The following is a 24,969-nucleotide window of genomic DNA, read 5'->3' on the forward strand; positions in this document are numbered from 1 at the left end:
CACATAACATGCCCCACCAGAGACAGAAATATACTGGATCACTGCTACACAACAGTAATGGATGCATATCGCTCTGTCCCTAGAGCAACTTTCGGACTCTCTGATTACTGCCTGGTTCATCTTCTTCTGACCTACAGGCACAAACTTAAATAAGCTAAAGCTGTAGGAAAGACTGTAAAAAGATGGACCAATGAAGCAGAGCTGGAACTACAAGCCTGCTTTGACTGGACTGATTAAAGTGTTTTTGAAGCTGCAGACACCAATCTGGATGAGCTCACAGATACTGTAACATCATATATCAGATTCTGTGAGGATATGTGCGTTCCTACGTATTTAGGATTTATTACTTATTTAGCATTCAACAATGACAGCTTCGTCAGGCCAAAGGGGATGCTTACAGAATTGGGGATAAAATCTTGTGCAATCAGGCCAGAAACACAAGAGATTTGAGTGGCTAAAAGAAGCTACTCGGAGAAGCTGAAAAACAAGTTTTCAGCTAACGACCCTGCATTAGTGTGTAGAGGCCTGAAAGACATTACTAACTACAAGACACCATCTCCCAACACTGTAGGGAATCAGCAACTGGCTGACGACCTGAATGTGTTTTACTGTAGATTTGAAAAAGCCCAGGCTCACACCCCACTCCTGCTCTGACCTTCACTTCACACAAACATCAACAACTCCTGAAACCACCCTCCTCCCCCCTCCTGCTACTCAACCTGCACTTGATATCTGTGAAGAAGATTGTGTGCCGAGTCTTCCGGAAGCAAAAGACAAGGAAAGCACAGGGCCCAGACGGTGTTTCACCCACTTGTCTAAAATCATGTGCTGACCAGCTGGCCCCCATCTTCACACATATCTTCAACAGATCACTGGAACAGTATTAAGTTTCCTGCTGCTTCAAACGCTCCACCATCATCCCTGTCCCAAAGAAACCCAAAATCACAGGACTTAATGACTACAGACACATTGCTCTGACGTCTGTGGTCATTAAGTCAATTGAGAGACTGGTGTTGGCCCACCTGAAGGACATCACTGGACCCATTCTAGATCCCCTTCAATTTGCTTATTGAGCAAACAGGTCTGTGGATGATGCAGTCAACATGGGTTTGCATCATATCCTGCAACATCTGGACAGACCAGGGACATATGCAAGGATCCTTTTTGTGGACTTCAGTTCGGCTTTCAGCACCATCATCCCAGATATTCTCTGGACTAAAGCTCTCGGTTTCCCACCTCTATCTGTCAGTGAATCACCGTCACTATTTGAAAAAATTAATTTTTGATCAAATCTAGACAGGCGCCATTTCCAGCAGCCATCACTCCAACACCTTATCCTTGAATAATCATGCTAAATTGCTGATTTGGTACTCGAAAATCACTTTCCATTATATCAAACACAGTTGAAAGCTATTTGGTTGGTTAAATGAAGCTTAACATTGTCTTTGTGTTTGTTTTTGAGTTGCCACAGTATGCAATAGACTGGCATGTCTTAAGGTAAATATTAGGTCAAAAATGGCAAAAAAGAAACGGCTTTCTCTAGAAACGTATCAGTCAATCATTGTTTTGAGGAATGAAGGCTGTACAATGCTTGAATTTGCCAAGAAACTGAAGATTTCATATAAAGATGTACACTACAGTCTTCAAAGACAACTGGCTCTAACAAGGACCGAAAGAAATGTGGAAGGAACTAAACAAGTATAAGTACATCAGAGTCTCTAGTTTGAGAAATAGATGCTTCACATGTCCTCAGCTGACAGCTTCATTGAATTCTACCCGCTCGACACCAGTTTCATGTACAACAGTAAAGAGAAGACTCAGGGGTGCAGGCCTTATGGGAAGAATTGCAAAGAAAAAGCCACTTTTGAAACAGAAAAACAAAAAGAAAAGGTTAGAGTGGGCAAAGAAACACAGACATTGGACAACAGATAATTGGAAAAGAGTGTTATGGATCTTAACCCCATTGAGCTTTTGTGGGATCAGCTAGACTGTAAGGTGCGTGAGAAGTGCCCGACAAGACAGCCACATCTATGGCAAGTGCTACAGGAAGTGTGGGGTGAAATGTCACCTGAGTATCTGGACAAACTGACAGCTAGAATGCCAAGGATCTGCAAAGCTGTCATTGCTACACGTGGAGGATTTTTTGATGCGAACTCTTTGAAGTAGTTTAAGAAGTTCTGAACATTGTAATAGTAATTTTTCACATTATCAATGTCCTGACTATACATTGTGATCAGTTGAATGCCACTTTGGGAATAAAAGTACCAATTTCTTTCAGTAATATCAAAATCTGTACATCATTCCAAACTGTTGGCCACCAGTGTATTTATTTATTTTTTGTCTGATTGTGTATTTCTATATATACTTATATTTTATATTCGCTTTTTTGTTTGTTTGTTTTTCTGTATTTTTATTATCTCTGTCTTGTTGTTGTATTGTTTGTGCACTGGACGCTTCTGTTACAAAGACAAATTCCTTGTATGTGTAAGCATAATTTTAATAAAGCTCATTCTGATTCTGATTTTAGTGTGATAAAATCGCTTACTAACCTTTTCTGTGTAAAATTACAGCCAATTTGACAACATTGTTGCAATGACGATTCAATGTCAACAAATTTAAACGACTTACAGCTCAAATAATACAGTTGTAACAGAAGAATTAATGTAAGTGATGTGCTTTTATAAAATTATAATCTTAAAATGTCTGCCTTGAAACCCTCCAAAAATTGGCCACATTCACTCCCATTGTAAGTGCCTCACTGTAACCTTCATTTTTGCTTTTTTAAAGAGTCGAAATTTTTTTTTGTGGTAATGAACATTAAGCCGCAAATGCTGTTGATTGAGCTTAACTTGTATTCCTTTAAAATCATTGGAAAAATTAATGTGACATGTCTATAATTGTACTGTCATTTGCATTCACAGGCGGAGCCGGAAGGATTCTCTCATTTCCATCTATATGTGTGTGCCGCCTTCCTGGTCCGATGGCAGAAAGAGATATTGGAGGAGAAGGATTTCCAGGTAAGATGGTTTGTGTGTCGTTTTGTATGATACCCAAGCCACAGCAAGTGTCGTCCTTGTGCGAGACCGCTCCTCCCTCATTAACTCATGGGGTCGAGAGGTCAGTGCGCCTGCATTAGTGTGATGACAACAGCAGCTGCTGTAAGGTGACATTGTGCTGTCCCTTTGAGGCTCCTCTATTTCCTGTCCTCTCTTACACACTGTCTTTCCATGCGATTGAGAGATAAAGGGTTTGGGCTGGGAGGGGGCCAATAGTGTTATGTCATTAGAAGTATAATATAGATTTTTTTGCTGTTACTGGACTTCTCTCTCTCTCTCTCTCTCTCTCTCTCTCTCTCTCTCTCTCTCTTTCTCTTCCTCTTCCTGTATATCAACCTGACCTTAAAGACATGAAACAGTATTTGCAATTGATTTAATTTCTGTATGAGTTGGTTTGGGAATCAAGAACTGGTTCTGCATTCTTCTGCCAATACTGAAAACATACCATAGTAATATGCAATATACACATCAAAGCCAACTTAAACTTTGCCAATTGTGATTGATTGGCTGTGCAAAATAATTCGCTATGTTGGCTTCCACGATTGAAAACTGAAAGAATAAATGCACCATCTGTGCAGCGTTTACAGTGGAAAGATGGCTTTAGATTTCCTTTTGCACACATGGCACATGACATGCCTTGCAGTCAAAGATAAGGATGGCCAAGGTTTTTATTTTTATTTTTATTTATTTTATTATTTTGTATTATTTTTTAATTTATTTGTTTATTTTTTTGCAAGAATGGAGCGCAACAGTCTGGTTCTGGGAAAAAATCCCATTATTTTCCTCATAGGGGAATAGATCTTTGGCAATAACTTATAAACCTTTAAAGACAGACCTACCACGAGCTCCGAGGTTGTTTATCGATGGCATATGCATCTGTTGAAGCCATCAGTCCATGATATTTTAACTTCATTTTGAAGAAAAAAAAACATGTTTAATAGTGGAGTTGCTGGCAAAGAACACTACCCATGAGTCCTGAAGGGAAATAATCCACCAGTCAAAACTGCAGCGAACAAAGTGCGCCAAAGTAACTTTACACCGACCGGACATTTCAATGACACATGGTGAATGATGCAACACTTGAGTCTCTCCAAACTCTCAAACTACTTTTGTATATGTTTGAATATTTTGCAAAAAAAAAATTAAAAATGTATATAGTGTGAATAGACTTATAATCAACAACTTTAAATCAGTAGTTACAGTTATATATTTCTTTGTCGATTTCATCATATGCCTAATGGGATTTCAGTTCACAGTCTTGCACATTTGTCTTTTTGTACAATTTTCAAATACTGTTTTGCTTCAAATCAAAGTTTGTGATGTGATTCAACTCAGAACTGGTTGGTTTGGTTCATGGCTTTGAACTCTTTTATGAAGTACATTATTGTAAAAATACTTCAGAAACCAAAATGGCTAAAAAAGTGGGCCAGCGCTGTTGCGCTCCATTGCTTTTCCAAAAATGTTACATTCTTACAATGACGATGATAAGTAAGTGTAATTAAGTGGAACCAGTACATATCATGTACACAAACTTTGCGTTGGTCGAAGCAGCAAACACAGAGATGGTGAAGAGGTATATGTCCGGCTGTTTTCCTCCCAAACCCCTGTTCCCTACTCCAAACTACCTTGGTTTCCGGCCCGCTGGTTTGAATAACGGGCGAATAACGGGGAAATTGCAGTTGTGTTCGAGGCATTTCACGGCTGAATATTTCTAGGGGTGATTACTTTTGAATAAAACGCAAGTTGGAATGTGGAAAAAGTGGCTGGAGTTTATTAATATGTCTTAATGCAGGCATTTCTGAGGTATATTGGGATTTACAGGGTGACTAAGTGTTCTATTCTTTATATTTAGTGTACTGTGTTTCAGAACATTGTGAGCTTTTACTCGCTTGTTTCTTAGTCTTCTTCATCCTTGTGGCAAGCAAAGACTGTGATATGCTTTGTGCATTTGTGAGCTGGTTATGTATTAATGTTGTCAGTTAGATCACAGTTCAGTTCTTAAGTCAGCGGAAAAGCAGGCCAGAATGGAGATCATTTCTCAGTTCCCCGGGAACCGGCTCTGGCATGAGCAGCACGGAGGAAAAGGGTATGTTTGTGTTGGTGTGTGCTTGTGTGCTGTGATGTAAACTAAAGCCTATTGACTATTTATTATAAAAGGGATGAGCCGTTTGACATGTCCCACCCCTAATTCCTGTTTTAGTGGTAAATATGTCAAAACACCAAATAGAACTGCGATTGTCCAGGCACCAACTGCGACTTTTGTATGATATTATAGAAAGAAAAATACATTTTGGTTTAGCATGACATACACTAATGATTCATGCGCAATAAGACCCAGAACATTTATTTATTAAGTGAACAGGGTCAATTTTGATTTCATATTGTGATTATTTTAATCTTTTCCTACATCTTCATTGTTCCAATTTTGTTTTGGTTTTTTAAATCTTTTCTTTACCTTTAAACATGCAGCTCTGCAGAGTGAATAGGCGGTGTTTGTGTGTGTGTTTGGATATGCAGGGAGTCAGTGGTGTGTATCAGTGCTGTGTTGTGGGGCAGTGTGATTTATTGTGTTTACAGTGCCCAGTGATTCAGGATTATCCCCTGCACCAGCGCTGCAGCACACAGCCGCTGTTTGGCATTCAGACAACAGCCTCAGGCAGCGTCTTTACCCTCCTGTGCCATGCATGTCAGCAGAGAGATGATTTCTCCCATTCAATCTCCTTATCCTTTTGTTCCTCCCTACTTTCTTCACTGATTTGTTGTCAGCACACACAATATCATTGATAAACACTTGCCTGTCATGGCCCTCCATTGGAAAGGACCCTTCAAGACCACCAATTGCAGTTGGAGATGGAAAGTATAAGTTTCTGAGCATCTGTTTTTCAGCTGTTTTATAGTTTTATAGTTTTAATAGTTTACATTTTTGCAACAGGTAGCGGTGTAGCACCTACTACTACTATTTGTGGCTTGCAGCTTGTCGAACTACAGTTTTAAAGTAGCCCACCCGGAAAATATTGTAGTAAGATTGTCCAGCAGTATTAGGGCATGCTATCACATCATACAACTCTTGGTTCCAAATGATCGATACGAAAAGCTGTCTATCTGTAGTGCAAGTTGTGGTACACAATATAACCCAAAAGGCACAAATGCACACTTTGAAAACCCACCAAAAATATTTTGGCATCTAGGCACCTTTGGCATACTGGGTTCAACGTGCTATGATTTTGGACACACTAATCCGAATTCAGCACACTTTTTTTTTTAATTTTTTTTTTTTATAAATGGTATGTAAATTGGGATTCGGCCAAAAAGAATCAATCAGTTTTTTTTTTTTTTTTTTTTTTGAAAGAAGAGCCTAGTCTCATAGAATCAAGTGATGGATAATTTAAAGTGTTTTTTCATCTGAATTCCACTGGAGGTTAAGTGTGATAATGCCTGTGGATTTGATTCTTCTAATGAGGATAATTTTGATCCAACTGGAGAGATTGAGATTGAAGGAAAGACCTGACATGAAGAATGAATTAATTCTCCAGTCGAAGGAGAGTGAGTTATGGATCTATACCAGCATATCAAACTGTGAAAATTAGTCTTGTCTTCAGGGACGCTGGTCTTTTATAGCAGTAGATTGCAGGAGTGAGGTATGCGTCTTAAAGATGGCCTCTGGCTTCAGATCTATCCATCTCTCCCTCTGTTAGCCCTTCATTTCATCTTTCTTTCTTGTAAAAAGAATGCATTTTTATTTCTCTATTTGTCCTGATTAGGACTGGCTTCCAAGAAATGCTTAAATACTTAAAGCCACATCATTTCTCAGCTGTTGTACACTTGCAGGTCTTGAGGAGAATGCTAACTAGAACAACTTGGAGAGAGATGAATTGGTGGGCGGGTAGAGTCTCAGGTTTTGGTGATTTTAAAAAAATATCAGTGAGCAAACAACAGTGAAGCAGCAAACCAGTACTGTTTGCACACAGTGAGACTGAATGGAGTGGACTGTGATGAAGACTGAATAATTGTTGGTTTCTAATGAAGGCTTTCTTAATGAACAAAACGGTTAATGGCTCTTGAAAATCAGGAAATTGTGTAAATTAGTTAAAATATTAATTTTTGCTGCCATTTCATGTTTTATCCATGGAACACAAAGGGAGATGTCAGAAAGAATGCACTGGCCGCTGAGTTAATGAGATGATTGTCATGAAACCTGCTAAGAAAATACCCAGGATAAATAAATATAAATGTATTAAATATATATATATATAATATTAAACCCAGCAAAAATTAAAGGCAATGCCAATGGAGTATTACTTTGATGGATAAATACTTTACAATGTAAATATTATATCTTTTTTTTCATGTTGTGATTGCTTTTTGAGACACACAAGAACCAATTCTGTGTGGTGTCATTGACCTAGTGCTATTCGTATTGAAGTGCCAGGTTTGAATATATGTTACCGCAATTTACATGAGTGCCACGACAGAAAGCAATCTATTGAATGGCATCAGAAGACTTAAATATATGATACGTTTTTTTAGTCCTCCGGCACTTTTTAAACATTTTGGAGATTGACAGACCCAGTCCTCGTTCACTTTCATTGGATGAACCCAAATAGTCCAGATACTCTGCAAAGTATCACCTCTTTTTGTTCCACAGAAGAAAGAAAGTCATACAGTAGTTGAAGGACATGAGGGAGAGTAAATGATGACTGAATTTGCATTATTGGGTAGTCCTTAAAGCATAACATGATAGTCTAAATCATGCAGACATCCATGCAGGTTTATGTATGTGTCAAAGACATAGTATTGTCCTGTGTTTCACTCCTGACTTTTGTCTGACCCCCTGGTACTTCTGGGCTCTGTAATGGCTTCTATTCTTGGCAGGAGGGCAATTAATGAGTATTCGAGCAGGGGGACGTTTTTTGCTTGAGTAGAGAGAAGGTTATGGGAACTAAACTGTCACACCCTCATGTGCATGTGCTGTATGGACCGGTCTGACTTGCTTTTACCCCTCTTGTATAATGTAAATAAAGATGTAGAGTGTCCCCAGAAGTGTTTTGACATTTGAGCCACACTTAAAAAACATTTAATGGCATTGCATTAGAGTATACACTCAATGAGCAATTTATTAGGAACACTATTCTAATACAGGGTAGGGCTTTCCTTTGCTCTCAAATTAGCCTAATTTCTTCGTGGCATGGATTCCACAAGATGTTGGTAACATTCCTTTGAGATTCTGGTCCATGTGTGCCAAGAAAACATTCCCCACACCATTACACCACCACCACCAGCCTGGACTATTGACACAAAGCAGGTTGGGTCCATGGATTTATGTTGTTGGTGCCAAATTCTGACCCTACCATCTGTGTACCTCAGCAGAAATCGAGATTTATCAGACCAGGCTATGCTTTTCCAGTCTTTACTGTCCAGTTTTGGTGAGCCTGTGCCCACTACAGCCTCAGCTTTCTGTTTTTGGCTGACAGAAGTGGAACCTGACGTGGTCTTCTGCTGTTGTAGCCAATCCGCCTCAAGGTTCAACGTATTGTGCATTCGGATTGAGGTGAGTAGTGGGAATTGGGCATTCCAAACTGGGAAAAAAAGGGGAAAACAAAACAAAACAAAAAACAATGCATTTCCTTCTGCAGAACTGTCTCTCACTGAATATTTTAATTTTTTATTGTTTTGGGTGGGGGGGATTTTTCCCCTTTTTCTCCCAATTTGGAATGCCCAATTCCCAATGTGCTTTTTTTTTTTTTTTTTTTTTTTTTAAGTCCTCGTGGTCACGTAGTGATTCGCCTCAGTCCGGGTGGCGGAGGACGAATCCCAGTTGCCTCCGCATCTGAGATCGTCAACCCGCGCATCTTACCACGTGGCTTGTTGAGCGCATTGCCACGGAGACATAGCGTGTGTGGAGGCTTCATGCCATCCACAGCGGCAACCACGCTCAACTCACCACGCGCCCCACTGAGAACGAACCACATTATAGCGATCACGAGGAAGTTAACCCATGTGACTCTACCCTCCCTAGCAACTGGGCCAATTTGGTTGCTTAGGAGACCTGGCTGGAGTCACACAGCATGCCCTGGGATTCGAACTAGTGAACTAGCGAACTAGCGAACTCCAGGAGTGGTAGCCAGCGTGTTTACCACTGAGCTACCCAGGCCCCCAACTGGATATTTTTTATGTTTTTTGCACCATTCTGAGTAAACTCTAGAGACTGTTGTGTGTGAAAATCCCAGGAGATCAGCAGTTACAGAAATACTCAAACCAGCCCATCTGGCACCAACAATCATGCCACGGTCAAAATCACTGAGATCAATTTTTTTTCTCCATTCTGATGGTTGATGTGAATGTTAACTGATGCTCCTGACCCGTATCTGCTTGATTTTATGCATTGCACTGCTGCCACAATTAGCTGATTAGATAATCACATTTATTTGAAAGATAGCACAAGAACACTTGACTTTTTTTTTCTTTTTATAAATCACAGATTTGTAGATATAAAATGATAAAACAATAGATACAGTAGCCCTGAAAAAGATTTGAACACGTTTGGACACATAACTCAAGCTTAAGAATGTGCGAATACCATTGCATGAGAAAAAAAGTCAAGTTAGGTCTTAGACTTGTATTATTTGTTAGCAGATGCCACTTTAAATTTTTTTGTCAAACCTTTCAAAAACGAATCCATGCAAGAGAGACCAAGAGTGTGCGCGATAGAGACTGAACGGTCCCCAGAGAAAATATTAATATTTAGATTTTAAAATTCAGCAAATTTAACTTCAGCATTCAAGTTTTATAGCTTTATGTATTGTGTCTTAAAATGCATTGGCAATGTACATTTAAGTTTTATCTTGCCAGTAAGGCTTGATTTGAACTGAGTCTGCCCAGTTGATCCTATAAGTATATATACAGTAGAAATACACTAATATATATATATATACACACTATATTGCCAAAAGTATTCGCTCACCTGCCTTTAGACGCGTATGAATTTAAGTGACATCCCATTCTTAATCCATAGGGTTTAATATGACATCAGCCCACCCTTTGCAGCTATAACAGCTTCAACTATTCTGGGAAGGCTTTCCACAAGGTTTAGGAGTGTGTTTATGGGAATTTTTGACCATTCTTCCAGAAGCGCATTTGCGAGGTCAGACACTGATGTTGGACGAGAAGGCCTGGCTCGCAGTCTTCGCTCTAATTCATCCCAAAAGTGCTCTATCGGGTTGAGGTCAGGACTCTGTGCAGGCCAGTCAAGTTCTTCCACACCAAACTCACTCATCCATGTCTTTATGGACCTTGCTTTGTGCATTGGTGTGCAGTCATGTTGGAACAGGAAGGGGCCATCCCCAAACTGTTCCCACAAAGTTGGGAGCATGGAATTGTCCAAAATCTCTTGGTATGCTGAAGCATTCAGAGTTCCTTTCACTGGAACTAAGGGGCCAAGCCCAGCTCCTGAAAAACAACCCCACACCATAATCCCTCCTCCACCAAACTTCACAGTTGGCACAATGCAGTCAGACAAGTACCGTTCTCCTGGCAACCGCCAAACCCAGACTCGTCCATCAGATTGCCAGATGGAGAAGCGTGATTCGTCACTCCAGAGAACGCGTCTCCACTGCTCTAGAGTCCAGTGGCGGCGTGCTTTACACCACTGCATCCGACGCTTTGCATTGCACTTGGTGATGTATGGCTTGGATGCAGCTGCTCGGCCATGGAAACCCATTCCATGATGCTCTCTACGCACTGTTCTTGAGCTAATCTGAAGGCCACATGAACTTTGGAGGTCTGTAGCGATTGACTCTACAGAAAGTTGGCGACCTCTGCGCACTATGCGCCTCAGCATCCGCTGACCCCGCTCTGTCATTTACGTGGCCTACCACTTCGTGGCTGAGTTGCTGTCATTCCCAATCGCTTCCACTTTGTTATAATACCACTGACAGTTGACTGTGGAATATTTAGTAGCGAGGAAATTTCACGACTGGACTTGTTGCACAGGTGGCATCCTATCACAGTACCACGCTGGAATTCACTGAGCTCCTGAGAGTGACCCATTCTTTTACAAATGTTTGTAGAAGCAGTCTGCATGCCTAGGTGCTTCATTTTATACACCTGTGGCCATGGAAGTGATTGGAACACCTGAATTCAATTATTTGGATGGGTGAGCGAATACTTTTGGGAATATAGTGTATATACACACACGTATGTACAAATACAAATGCAATCTGTTATATACAGATGCAAGGGAATGTATGGCAGAAGAGGTAGGGTATGTTGGATAAATATAAATAGACTAAGCTGTTTATTGCACATAATTATTGTTCAATGGGGCACTTTTACCTGTTCATGAGATGGATAGCCTGAGGGAAAAAAACTGTTCCTGTGCCTGACGGTTCTGGTGCTCAATGCTCTGTAGCGTCGACCAGAAGGCAACAGTTCAAAAAGGTAGTGGGCTGGGTGAGTGGGGTCCAGAGTGATTTTTCCAGCCCTTTTCCTCATTTTGTAATTGTACAGTTATTTTGTGATCCATTTTTTTTTTTAATTGATTCATACAGTAAACAAAGAAAAGCAAAATATATATACACAGAATAAACGTTTAACACCCACTATTACCCCTCCCAATCCCCAACCTGACTCTCAACAAACATTCCTGTGGTCACACATGAGTGTATATATACACACACACACACACACCAAAACAAAAAAAACAAAAATTCACATATATATATATATATATATATATATATATATATATATATATATATATATGTGTGTGTGTGTATATATATATATATATATATATATATATATATATATATATATATATATATGTATATATAAAGTCATACACATTTATAACTATACCTCCCCATTTCCCAACAAACGAATCCAAGTTCACCAGTCTTCTAGATGACACTTCCTCGAAAGCCGTCACCCTCCCCATCTCAGTGCACCACTCCTGAAATGGGAGCGCTCCAGCCAACTTCCATCCCCTTAAAACAATTTCTCTGGTGATCATAACACTGGTTAGGACCTAATTTTTTATGTGTTTATTCCCTATATTGATGACCGCCCCATCACCTAAAATACAGAGTCTGGGGCAAAATGAAATGTGAGTGCCCAATATGTCACACATAAAACTGAACCTTCAACCAAAATTCTTGGATCTTAACACACCACCAAAAAACATGGGTTGTGTCTCCATCTTATGATTGGCATCAACAGCAGGTGGGTGTGTCTTTAAGACCAAGCCTATACAATCTAGAGGGGGTCCAGGTGCACCCTTGCATCTCTAGATGCAGACTTGACGTTTTTTAGAATCCTAGCCCACATTCCCTCCTCCAATACCAAATTTAAATCTTTCTCCCATAATCTCTTGATAGAAGTTAAAGCTCCGTACCCCAGACTCTGAATTAGCAGGGAGTAATACACTGATGCCTCATGACCTTTTCCAAAAGCAGTAATCACCACTCCCAGAGTATCTGCCGCTTTAGGGGGGTGTATGCTACTCCCAAAAATAGTATACAGCAGGTGGCACAGCTGTAAATACCTAAAGAATGGAGATCTGGGAATCCCAAAATGTTGAACCAAATTTTTAAAGGATCTCAACCCTCCACTCTCATATAGGTCACCAAGTGTATTAACCTCCCTCACAATCCACTCTGACCAGCAGAAAGGGGACTTATTAATACATAATTTTGGGTTCAGCCATATGCTCGAGGCAACATTTAAATAAATGTCCGAATTAAACACTCCCGAGTGCAAATGTGAGATAACTTAACTTCTCCAATTAGTTTGATAGAAAGGCTTTGCAATGGTGAAATAGGGTCAAAATTAACTCTAACTAAATCACACAAATTTGCTTGGAGTAAAATAACCAAATACTTAATGCCCTGTTTGGGCAACTGGAAGGTGCCCGGCTGAAAAGCCGTTACTGGGCAGTGCGCTGTCAGAGCCAAAACTTCGGGTTTAGACCAATTAACTCTGTATAATAAGAACTTAGAAAAGGAATTAATAATTCTGTGGAGGCAAAGCATAGATCTAGTAGGGTCAGAGACGAATAATAAAATATCATCTGCATAAAGCAAAAGCTTATGCGCCACACCTCCTGCCACCACCCCTGGAAAATCATCCTTCTTATCGTGGCTGCTGATGGTTCCAGGGCAAGACAGAACAATAATGGGGAAAAAGGGCAACCCTGCCGGGTGCCCCTATCCAGAGTAAAATAATTTGAAATATAAAAGTATAATATATAAAGTAACTTAATCCAACCAATAAAAGTATTCTCGAACCCATACATTTCCAAAATCTTAAAAAGAAAATCCCATTCTACCATATCAAATGCCTTTTCGGTGTCAAGTGAGATGGCAGCAACCGGAGTCTAATCATTTGCCACTGACCACATGATATTGATAAAATGCCTAATATTATCAGAAGAGATATGGCCCCGAATAAACCCCACCTGATCTGTATGTATAAGAGATGTCATAACTTTAATTAATCGGTTAGCCAAACTTTTTGACAATATTTTAATGTCTAGCTGGATCAGGAAAATTGGACAGTAACTTACACTCGCTTGGATCTTTTTCCTTTTTAAGAATCAGACTGATCCGTGCTTGCATCATGGTTGGCAGAAGCTTTCCATTCTTTAATGATTCCGTATAAACTTCTAGCAAAAGTGGAACCAATTCCGTAGCGTAAGATCTAAAAAACTCAACGGCAAAGCCATCTGGCCCTGGAGCCTTGCCTGTAGGCAAGGCCTTAATTACCTCGCCAAGCTCCTCCAAGGTTATCTCAGAATCAAGATAATTTTTTTGCTTTTAATTTTAGCCATCAGTTTAGGAAGTTCTAATGGTTCCACAAAGTTTAGAGATCAAGATAGAATTCTTTAAAAGCATTATTAATGTCAGAGGTAAATATTTCACCACCAGCAGATTTCACTGAGGGAAAGGTAGAAAAAGACTCTATCTGTTTTATATATCTAGCCATAAGTTTCCCTTCCAACTCCACGAGTTCTCGTGCTTTAGTTTTTGGTGAATGAAGCATACTGTACGATTCGGCCCCTAAGAACCACCTTAAGTGCCTCCCAAGCAATGCCCACAGAGGGTACTGTGGACCAGTTGGTCTCCATATAGACATTGATTTCAGCCTTTAACATTTGTTAGAATTCAGGATTTTGCAAAAGGGAAACATTAAAGTGCCAACTATATGATTTCCTTTTCTCCATATGTGGCAACACCTCTAAACACACCAGGGCATGATCTGAGACTAAAATGTTTCCAATTGAGCAATCAACAACAGATGAAATGAGGGACTTGGATATAAAAAAATGTATCTATTCTAGAATAAATCTTATGGACTAATGAAAAACAAAATTATAGTCCCTACCAGATGGGTTCAAAAGTCTCCAAATATCTGTAAGACCAAGATTTTTCCACATCTTGTGAAGCATCAATGTTGCTCTAAGGGGCTTACACACTTTTGCTTCACTTTGATCAAGGACTGAGTCCATCAAAAGATTAAATTCTCCTCCCAATATTATATCATGAGGGGTGTCATCGGCTTGCAACATCCCTTCAAGATCTATAAAAAAGCCCTAATCATCAACGTTAGGTGTGTAAATATTAGCCAAAATAAGACTTTGCCACTGAATTTCTGTTAAAACAACAATGACTCTTCCTAATTTATCTTTAATCTGTTTGAGACATTTGAATTGTAGATGCTTACTTATCAGTGTAATGACTCACTTGAGCCAGCACTAAAGAAAACATGTCCACCCCAAATCTTCCCAAATATTTCAGCTTCCTGCGGGGAAAGATGCGTTTCTTGAAGAAACACTATATCATATTTCATATGCTTAATAAGAGAAATAACCTTCCTTCTTTTTATGGGGTGCCCCAAACCATTCACATTCCACGTGGAAAGAGACAATCCACTCATTAACATTTGACATTTTGACATATTAGAAAAAAATAGATGTGTCAAAAAAAAATTATGAAAACCACATTCCAACATTAGTGCAAGAGTCAAACCCCGAACTTCCCCCAGAACCAAACAAACAGGAAAAAGAAAAATGTGCGCATTAACCCCGCGCACGACAGCGCCAAATGGCGTCCATCCCTCTAAACTCAAACAGTCCATGTATGCCTACGAGAGCCGCCACGACAACTTTGCCGTCGGATTGCTCAAGTCCGGTGTTTCTATACAAATTGTGTGTGACAGAATTACACATTAAAAGATAATCTATAAAACAAACTCCAGCCAATAGGCGGAATAAACGCAAAGAACGTGTAGATTCAACCACATAACTGTCCCGAAGGTGTGTTACTCCACAAAACAAACTCCAGCCACTAGGTGGAACCAACACAAAAAAAAGGCGCTCAGTTTCCTCGGACAGTCAAACGAATGTTCAGTGAGCCGGCCCATTCAGCTGCTACATGAGTGCAACAAATGACCTAATCACTCCAATGTCTTGCAACAAATATTCCACAAAACAAACTCCAGCCAATAGGAGGCATAAGCACAAAGAACGTGCAGATTCATCAACAAAACTGTCCCAAAGGAGTGGTACTCCACAAAACAAACTCCAGCCACTAGGCAGAACCAGCACAAAAAGAAACAAAAAAGGCACTCAGTTTCCTCAAACAGTCAAGTGAATGTTCAGTGAGTCGGTCCATTCGGCTGCAATGTGAGTACCACAAAATAACTTACTCCACTGACTTTATGAAGGACATCGCTTGCTGGGGACATGTGAATGTTTTACGATCATCCTTAGCATCTATTCTCAATTTGGCCAGGAACATAAGTGCAAAAATGACCTTCTGTTGATGTAAGAGTTTATTGCATTCCTTGAATCCATCATGTTTCTCTCTTGTCGAATTCGCAAAGTCTGGGAACAAGAAAATATTGTGGTTCTTCCAAAAAAGCCTTTACTCCTCGACTCACACAACACAAGTTCTTTATCGGATGATCTCAGAAATTTTTCCAGAATTGATCGAGGCCTGTCTCCTTCAGCGGATCTTAAAGCCGGAACCCTGTGACCCTGTTATGTCAAACTGACCCTCTTCGGCCTCAGGAAGTCCGACGATTCAGATGTTATTCTGCCGGCTACGGTTCTCCATGTCCTCCAACTTCTCCCAGACATGCTCCAAATCTACCTTGGTCACTAGTGGATTAGCAGATAATTCCCTCTCCGATGACTCCAGATAATCGATCCATTTCATGACATCCCCCTCTCTTGTAACCACCTCGGTGAATTTTGTCTCCATGGCAGTGATCGATCGATGTATTACAGCAAGATCCTCCAAGTCAGCAATGGTCTTCATCAGCATTGCCGATATGTTCAACATTTCTCACCGAATTTCCCTCATTTCTTCGACCAAATCGACTCCAGGGCTCAGGGCCTGCTCAGGGGTGTTAGTTTGAGCACGTAAGTGTCTTTTAATGTCTCCAGAGCCCGAGGATTTTGAATTCTTTGAGATTGTCCTCCTAGAATAGTTATGGAACAGAGTGTATAGAATCTCACCGGTTTATGTAATTAATAGTGTTAAAGCTAGCAAAGTGCGCAGAGCTCGCCATTCACATGTCCAAACCTTGCATGGCATCACGTGACTCTCCAAGTGTACAGTTCTTGAAGGGAGGGCAGGGGGCCACCAATAATCCTCTCAGCAGTCCAAACTGTCCTTTGTAGTCTTCTGATGTCTGATTTCATTGCTGAGCCAAACCAGACAATTATTGAAGTGCAGAGGACAGACTAAATTACTGCTGAGTAGAACTGTATCAGCAGCGCCTGTGGCAGGTTGAACTTCCTCAACTGGCAAAGGAAGTACAACCTCTGCTGGGCCTTTTTCACAGTTGAGTCAATGTGGGTCTCCCACTTCAGGTCCAGTGAGATGGTAGAGCCCAGAAACCTGAATGACTCCACTGCTGCCACAGTACTGTTTAGAATGGTGAGCGGGGTCAATGTTGGGGTGTTCCTCCTAAAGTCCGCAATCATCTCCACCGTTTTGAGCGTGTTCAGCTCCAGGTTGTTTTGATAGCACCAGACAGCTAGCTGTTCAACCTCCCTTCTGTATGCAGACTCATCGTCATCTTGGATGAGGCCGATGACAGTAGTGTCGTGTGCAAACTTCAGGAGCTTGACAGAGGGGTCCTTGGTGGTGCAGTCATTGTTATACAGGGAGAAGAGTAGTGGGTAGCGCACACATCTCTGGGGGGCACCAGTGCTGATCATACATGTGCTGTAAGTGAATTTCTCCTGTTTAACTAGCTGCTGCCTGTCCTTCAGAAAGCTGGTGATCCACTGACCGATAGATGTGGGAACAGAGAGCTGGTTTAGTTTAGTCCGGAGAATAGCTGAGATGATGGTGTTGAAAGCCGAACTGAAGTCCACAAAAAGGATCCTTGCATATGTCCCTGGTCTGTCCAGATGTTGCAGGATATGATGCAGTCCCATGTTGACTGCATCATCCACAGACCTGTTTGCTCGATAAGCAAATTGAAGGGCATATCAAATATGAAAATATCGATTCACAGCCCTAATTTATACCTGTGAATGGAAATCCTTCTCAGCAATATATATACAATACTGTGCAAAAGTCTTAGACACATAAGATGTTTCACAAAAACATTTGTCTTAAGATGGTTATTTATATCTGCTGCTTTAGTGTGTCAATAGAAAATATACATTTTATACCCCAAACATTCCTTTTGCAAATAGAATAGAATAGAATAACAGGGAGCCCTGCAACAGATGGCATGGCCCTCACAGAGCCCCCCACAGAACATCGGGTCAGTCTGGGATTACACGAAGAGACAGAAGCAATTGAGACAGCCTAAATAAATAATAGAACTGTGACGAATTCTCCAAGAAGCTTGGGACATCCTATCTGCCAACAACCAAGAAAAACTGTGTCCAGGTGTAAGTAGGAGAATTGATGCTGTTTTGAAGGCAAAAGTGTTCACACCAAATATTGATTTAGCTCTTTTTCTGTTTACTGGACTTTGTATGATGTTACTTGATTAATGAAAACTATTTATGTCATTATTTTTTTAAGAAATCCTCACTTTGAAAGTGCCTAAAACTTTTGCACAGTACTGTGTATGTATGTATGTAAATATATATATATATATATATATATATATATATATATATATATATATATATATATATATATATATATATATTAATCCCCATCCAGTAATAGTAAATTATTGTGTTTGGCCCACACTGGCTAGCACTGAGAAAAGTAACAGGTGCCATGTGACAGTAGCGGTCTTGGTAGTTGTTCGGACCTCTGGACAATAATTAACACTTGATTGGTGATACTGAAAAACTTTAATATCCACTTAAATAAAAATGGGCCTATGACGTCACATTGTGCCCCCCTGGATGTGAGTAATCCAGCCCTGTGCAGGAGCAATGTTAACACATAATAGCTCACCTAAAAATGAACATTTCTGTCATCATTTACTCACCCTTGTCGTTCAAAACCAGTATGCCTTTTTTCATCCGTGAAACACAAGATTGAGGAATGAGAGGATCGTGATTGTGGCTGTCCAAACTTCAAAAGCATCATAAAAGTCATCCATAACATTCGTGCCTTGTTTGCAATTCTTGTGAAGCCATACGATAGTGTTGTTTAAGGAACAGAGCAAAATGTGAGTGTTAATTCACCTCTACACCCATTTGAAACTGGCACGCACGCAAGAACGTCTTTGTTTTAATATGCGCAGCTGTGAGAGCACCTGACACCACAAAAGAGCCGCGTGTGCAAAACTATCTGTGGTGCCAGGCAAAAGTTTAAACAAGGCTTAAGGAGGAAAGGAAATTGTGCACATTGGTTCCTGCGTGTGTTGTCACTATTTTTGTAGAGTGTATGAAAGTGATCGAGATTTGAGAACCTGGCAGTCTTCTGCGCCCCCCTTACAATAGCTCCAAACCCCCTCAGGGGGCTTGCCCCACGCTTGGAGAAAACAGCTCTTACCCAATCCACAACCCTAAACCTAACCCTGAATTGAGTAAAGACTGATCATTTTAGAATGAAAATGCAACTTCCTCATCATTGTTCATTTGACTGTGATTACTTCCTGGTTCCTATGGGACAAGAACTCGAGACTAGCAGGTTGTTTGTGCAACATGCTGTCAGTAGCACTAGAGGGAAATATCTTCATGCTTGAATTGATGCACAAATGTGTGATGGGGATTGTGCTTGTCAGTAATGCTGAAGGGCATACATGAACTTTAGAAGCAACTTGTCGATTTGTATATTGCTTCGATAACAGCACTTGCCAAATGCATAAATATAATTGTAGAGTGTTCTCTGCGGTATCAGTGACCACTGCACCAATTCTTCACTTTATAATTAAATGAGCAGCTCTATTTTAAACTCTACAGTGAATGAGACAATCCTTTCGAATCAAAAACAGAGGGGGTGGAGGGGGGGTGGAGGTGGGGGGAGGAACAACGCTGAAAGAAAATAAATTGGAGGCTGGTGTGTTTTGGCGAGCAGCTCAATGCTTGGGTAAGTGAGCGTGGAGAGATAATGGTTGCTGCTCTCTGTGCTTCTGAGCTCTTCTTATTCACTGCATTGTGCTGCTGATACTAATGACTTGGCTTTTTTCTCGTTCTGAAGCTTACGTCGGAGCGAAGCAGATAGATCAAGGCCACGTACCGTTGAGCGTTGGCTATGAGCTGCCCGTCGTCCTCCCTGCGTAGTGCCACAGCGGGTTACAGACAGCCAAATGTCAACCCCTGATGGCATTTAGCGAGTGCAATATGCAGCAAATGAGTTCTCATTAGGGGTTTGTTTATCACGTAATGAGAAAGCCTTTGGTGCAGCTAACGGACCGGGAACTTCTTCCCTCTTTTGCCCGTGATTACCAATTTACTTTCTTTATCGATGGGATTTAATTTCAGTATTTGTCCCCTGTTGTCTCAAACGCCTCCTAGAATACAAAAATTTATGTTTTTGTATTTGTAAGTACCATTCTATGGAGTTACAGCGCAAAGGGCGTTGACCACATAGTGATTGTGATTTAGAAAAAGAAACATAAGGAATTTAACGATTCCGGTTCTGATTCCAATTTCCTCTTGATTCCAGATCCTTAATGGTTCCTGTGATTTGGGAATAGGACTACACTGGTCACCCTGTACGTTTACCCTGTTGATTTAAAAGAAACAACTCATTAGACTCATTCATTCGGGACTGAGACTATATATGGCCAACCTGGACAGTCGTAACCTTCATAGCAGTTAACATTCAATACACATTCACACTTGCTCACACACACACCTTGAGCTTATTCTATTACTATTAAGATTTATCGTCCCAGTTGAGTCTCAGAGCTTCAGTGTGGTGACACATCATAGAGGCCACTCTTAACCACAGAGATGCAGTCGGGTGTGAGCTCGGTTAACACATTTATGCGTGCATGAAAGTAGGAATCTGAGAAATCAATCTTCCACTTTGGAGTTTTAATGGCTTGATTTAAATGGAGTTTACGGCATAATGGGAGCTAGTAGAATCACAAAGCAGTGCTTTAATGTGTGCGCGCAAACCGGTTAACTTCTGAATGACAGTGACTTCACAAGTGACCTATAAAGCCCTGGCGCAAGACTCCAGGGCAGACCACTGCTATCTCTACAACATGTGAAGCTGAAAACGTGGAGTCTTGTGCAATTATTAAGTACGGTATATGCAAATATGAGCCTTAATTAAAATAGGACTATATATTACACAGTCCATGAAATAAGCGTGTTCGCTATATGATGTACACTTTAATTTTGGCTTCATTAGTTGTGCACATTAATAGCTTGCAGTTCTTGCTAGTTGGACATGAATGCAAGTTCTATATGCTTCCTCAAAATAGCATTTCAACCAGCTCAGTTTGTTTTGTTTAGTTTCTACTTTTCTTCCTGTAGTATTCTTTTTTTCCTTCACTGAAAGTGCCTTGTTCATAACAGTATCTCCTGAGAGAATAGTTAGTGGTGTTTGCTAAGGAAAGCATCACTAGCTCTATTGCTCACAGGGATGGTTAGGGATTTGAACTTCTAAACTTATTTAAATTTGATGCCTGTACAGTTGTGCTACAGATATGAATAAAACCTCAATTTATAAAGTTTGTCAGTAGGCTTCTGATTTTTACATTTTGATTTGGGCAAGTGTGCAACCTCCTACCAACATGTACAAAAATATATATATATATATCATACCAACCACATAGAAACCACCAGAACTCTCTAGTAACCATAAAGCAATGCCCTGGGCAAACATCCAGAACACTCTAGAAACTACCTAGCAACCACATAGCAACGTAATATACACTCAGTGACCACTTTATTAGGTACACCTACTTATTCATGCGATTATCTAATCAGCCAATTGTTTGGCAGCTGTGTAATGCTTCAAATCATGCAGGTCAGGAGCTTCAGTTAATGTTCACATTAACCATCAGAATGGGGGAAAAATGTGATCTCAGTGATTTGGACCATGGCATGATTGTTGGTGCCAGACGGGCTGGTTTGAGTATTTCTGTAACAGTCTCTAAAGTTTACTCAGAATGTTGCCAAAAACAAAAAACATCCACTGAGCGGCAGTTCTGTGGATGGAAATGCCTTGTTGATGAGAGAGTTGACAGAAAGGCTACAGTAACTCTTATAACCACTCTGTACAATTGTAGTGAGAAGAATATCATCTCAGATTGCACAACACTTCGAACCTTGAGACGTGTGGGCTACAACAGTAGAAGACCACGTTGGATCCCACTTCTGTCAGCCAAGAATAGAAAGCTGAGGTTGCAGTGGGCCTACCATCTGTGAACCTCAGCAGAAATAGAGATTCATCAGACTAGGCTATGTTTTTTTCAGTCTTTAACTTTCCAGTTTTGGTCAGCCTGTGGCCACTGCAGCCTCAGTTTTCTGTTCTTAGCTGAAAGAAGTGGAACCCAGTGTGATGATTTGCTGTTGTAGCCCATCCGCCATCCATGTTATGCATTCTGGGATTCTATTCTGCTCACTACAGTTGTACAAAGGGGTTATCCGAGTTACCGTAGCCTTTCTGTCAGCTCGAACCAGTGTGACCATTCTCCATTGACCTCTCTCATCAACAAGGCATTTCCGTCCGCAGAACTGCTGCACACTAGATGTGTTTTGTTTTTCGCTATACACTCTAGAGACTGTTGTGCGTGAAAATCCCAGGAGATCAGCAGTTACAGAAATACTCAAACCAGCCCGTTTGGCACCAACAATCATGCCACGGTCGAAATCACTGAGATCACATTTTTCCCCATTCTGATGGTTGATGTGAATATTAACTGAAGCTCGTATCTGCATGATTTTATGCATTGCACTGCTGCCACACGATTAGCTGATTAGATAATTGAATTAGTAGGTGTACTGGTGTACCTAATAAAGTGGTCACTGAGTGTATACCAGTCAGAACACATTAGTAACCACATAGCAACATGCTAAAGACCACTCAAATCACCCTAGCAAACCACGTGGAAACATGTTAAATACTACTCAGAACACCTTAGCAACATCAGCAATGCTCTGACACCACCCAAAACAACCTAGCAACCACATAGCAACACCCTGGATAACCAACCAGAACACTCTAGAAACTACCTAGCAGCATGCAAAAGAAAACACAGAACATCGTAGACACAGAACAACCCTGACAACCAACCAGAACACCCAGCAATGTCCTAGCAACCACCCAGAACACTCTAGCAACCACAAAGCAACATGCTAAAGACCGCTCATAACTCCCTAACATCCCCCGATGTTGTGTCGGCAATTTTATTTTATTTTATTTTTTCCACTGTCAAGCACCACTCACACTTTCTTTAGAAAATATAAAATCTGTTCTGTATGCAACCCTTTAACTTTAATTTGCCCTGGAAATATTAAACTTGCAGAATGAACAGAACAAATGCAAAGAATATTTCATTTTCGCCTCCCTCTTGTCTCTCATAAAAATGACTGAATAAATAAAAAAGTGAAATGGCAAAGAACACAGGGGGAAACAGGGTGGTTCACGCTTGTTACGTTCATTATGCTGCTAAATTAAAAAGCAGCAACTATCAGCTCCTAATGTTTTGTCTCGTTCCACCTCAGGTGGTTCAAACAGCCGAAACTAAATAGATTCGCTGTCTGCGTGAATAACTGCGAGCAGGCAAACTCTTAATTTGTTGCACGGGCTCTTAGGGGTGTGTGGCTGATTGGCTTACTGCTCGAACCTCTGCGCTAATGCGGCTCTTAAACTTGTGTTCTCAAGTGTGTACGTCTCTGAGATCCTTTATTTCATCAAGTGCTATAGTGAAAGAACAATTGATGTTTTTGTCCAATGGGCAAAGCTGGTTTTGGTAAACTATCATATCATTTTGTTAGTACTTCAAGCCAAGTACCAGTTACATCTCTAGGTTTTTGTATTCAGAATGAGAATTTAAGACTTCTGAATGTAAATTCCCTCTGTTTTTATTGGCTAACCTCTCAAATTTAATTTGTGCATGTGCATACTCAAACTTGGTAAGTTAATGACTTCATGAAGGTGAGTAAATGGAGCCAGGAACAGCACAAGATTTGACAGACTTTATGAAATTGTACTTGTTAGTTTTCTGGATTTGAGATATAATAGGATATAATCAGCTTCCCCATTATTACTTGTTTTATGACTGGGCAAGTTACTTATATGTAGCTGTACAGTTACGGAATAAACATTGATATGTAAATGTAGCAGTTGTATGTTAATGTAATCACAGTTGTCAAGTCAATAACGTGAGTATTTCTGAATGACCCGTTTTTGCTGATATCTTCCAAGAGATGCTGGACTGGGGGGAGTTTTGTGAATGTTACAGTATGTGAATATATTACAAACTCTTTTATTTCAAAGGAGCAAGAAAAATCCTTTTTAAGACCAATTTTTAATCCACTTTTCTGATATGACTTTAATGCTACCTTGATGTGCTATCGGAATAATCATACTTCCCACTTCCGAAGTCATAATTATGAATATGATATATACAAGTTCTTTGTTATAGGAAAGAATAGGAAACATGGTGAATGCCAGGTTCATTCTTGCATATTTCTTGGGGAAATTCTTATTTTGACACATTAAAACATGTAAATCTGTTTGTCTGTCTGTTGCTACTTAAAAGTGCAAATGTCAAGCACTTTGTTTCAATTAACTTTCCATTTTAAATGCATATTGGGTTTCAAACAGTTCTCAGCAGTGGTTCTGTATCTAATTATCTGAGAGCCGAAAGTTATATTTATTAGGGCCTGGTCTGATTTTCTATTAATTGAAATCAACAATGGAATGTTTGATCCCTCCAGGGTGCCTCCACAATAGTTCATAATTTGTTTGGTTGTTTGTGTGTGTCTTTTGGAGAGTGTAAGATTACAGTTAGTCAGTGGGGGTGAATTTGCGTGCAATTTTATGAAACGCAACTCTAGAGATGAATAGTAGTGCAGGTATTTTTCCTGCCATCTTGTTACTAAGTTATAGTGTTGACTCTATTAGAACGGTTGCATTGAAGGATTAGGTGAAATGAACTCTTCCTGATTAATCGAAAGCCCAACACATTCATCAGAGAACTTGTAATTTTGTCCACACCAGAGCTCCTGGCGGAGACCGCCCGTAATGATTAATCGTCATACGTGCGGGTCTCAAATGAAGAGCAACCCTCCTGCCTGTAAATGTGCTTTAATACAGTTTAATGATAGAGTGTCACTGTTGTCGCAGGAAGTGCACTCAACGAGAGGCAGGAACAATTTATAAGAAAAAAAAAGACAAGGAAAAGCATGGAGGACTTAATATCCTAGAAGTAATTACAGCTCTGCTCCTTCCCCTGTGCACCCGAACGCTGCGGCTAGACCTATCGCATCTCCGTCTTGCAGAAGCCTTGATAAACAAAGCTG

General features: G+C 40.3%; 1 protein-coding gene across 6 annotated transcripts in view; it reads left to right on the forward strand.

The window, feature by feature from the left end:
• The window catches only part of tbc1d22a (TBC1 domain family, member 22a), a 222,600-nt gene that overhangs the window by 184,522 nt on the left and 13,109 nt on the right, over positions 1 to 24,969 (forward strand). For all 6 annotated transcript variants that reach the window (XM_051691574.1, XM_051691575.1, XM_051691577.1 and 3 more), the window contains one exon: positions 2,922 to 3,017. In XM_051691574.1, the coding sequence (XP_051547534.1) occupies positions 2,922 to 3,017 (96 nt within the window). The remainder of the gene's footprint in view (positions 1 to 2,921; positions 3,018 to 24,969) is intronic.

The sequence above is a fragment of the Myxocyprinus asiaticus genome, chromosome 47 (genome assembly GCF_019703515.2).
Source record: "Myxocyprinus asiaticus isolate MX2 ecotype Aquarium Trade chromosome 47, UBuf_Myxa_2, whole genome shotgun sequence".
In the NCBI taxonomy this organism is placed as follows: domain Eukaryota; kingdom Metazoa; phylum Chordata; class Actinopteri; order Cypriniformes; family Catostomidae; genus Myxocyprinus; species Myxocyprinus asiaticus.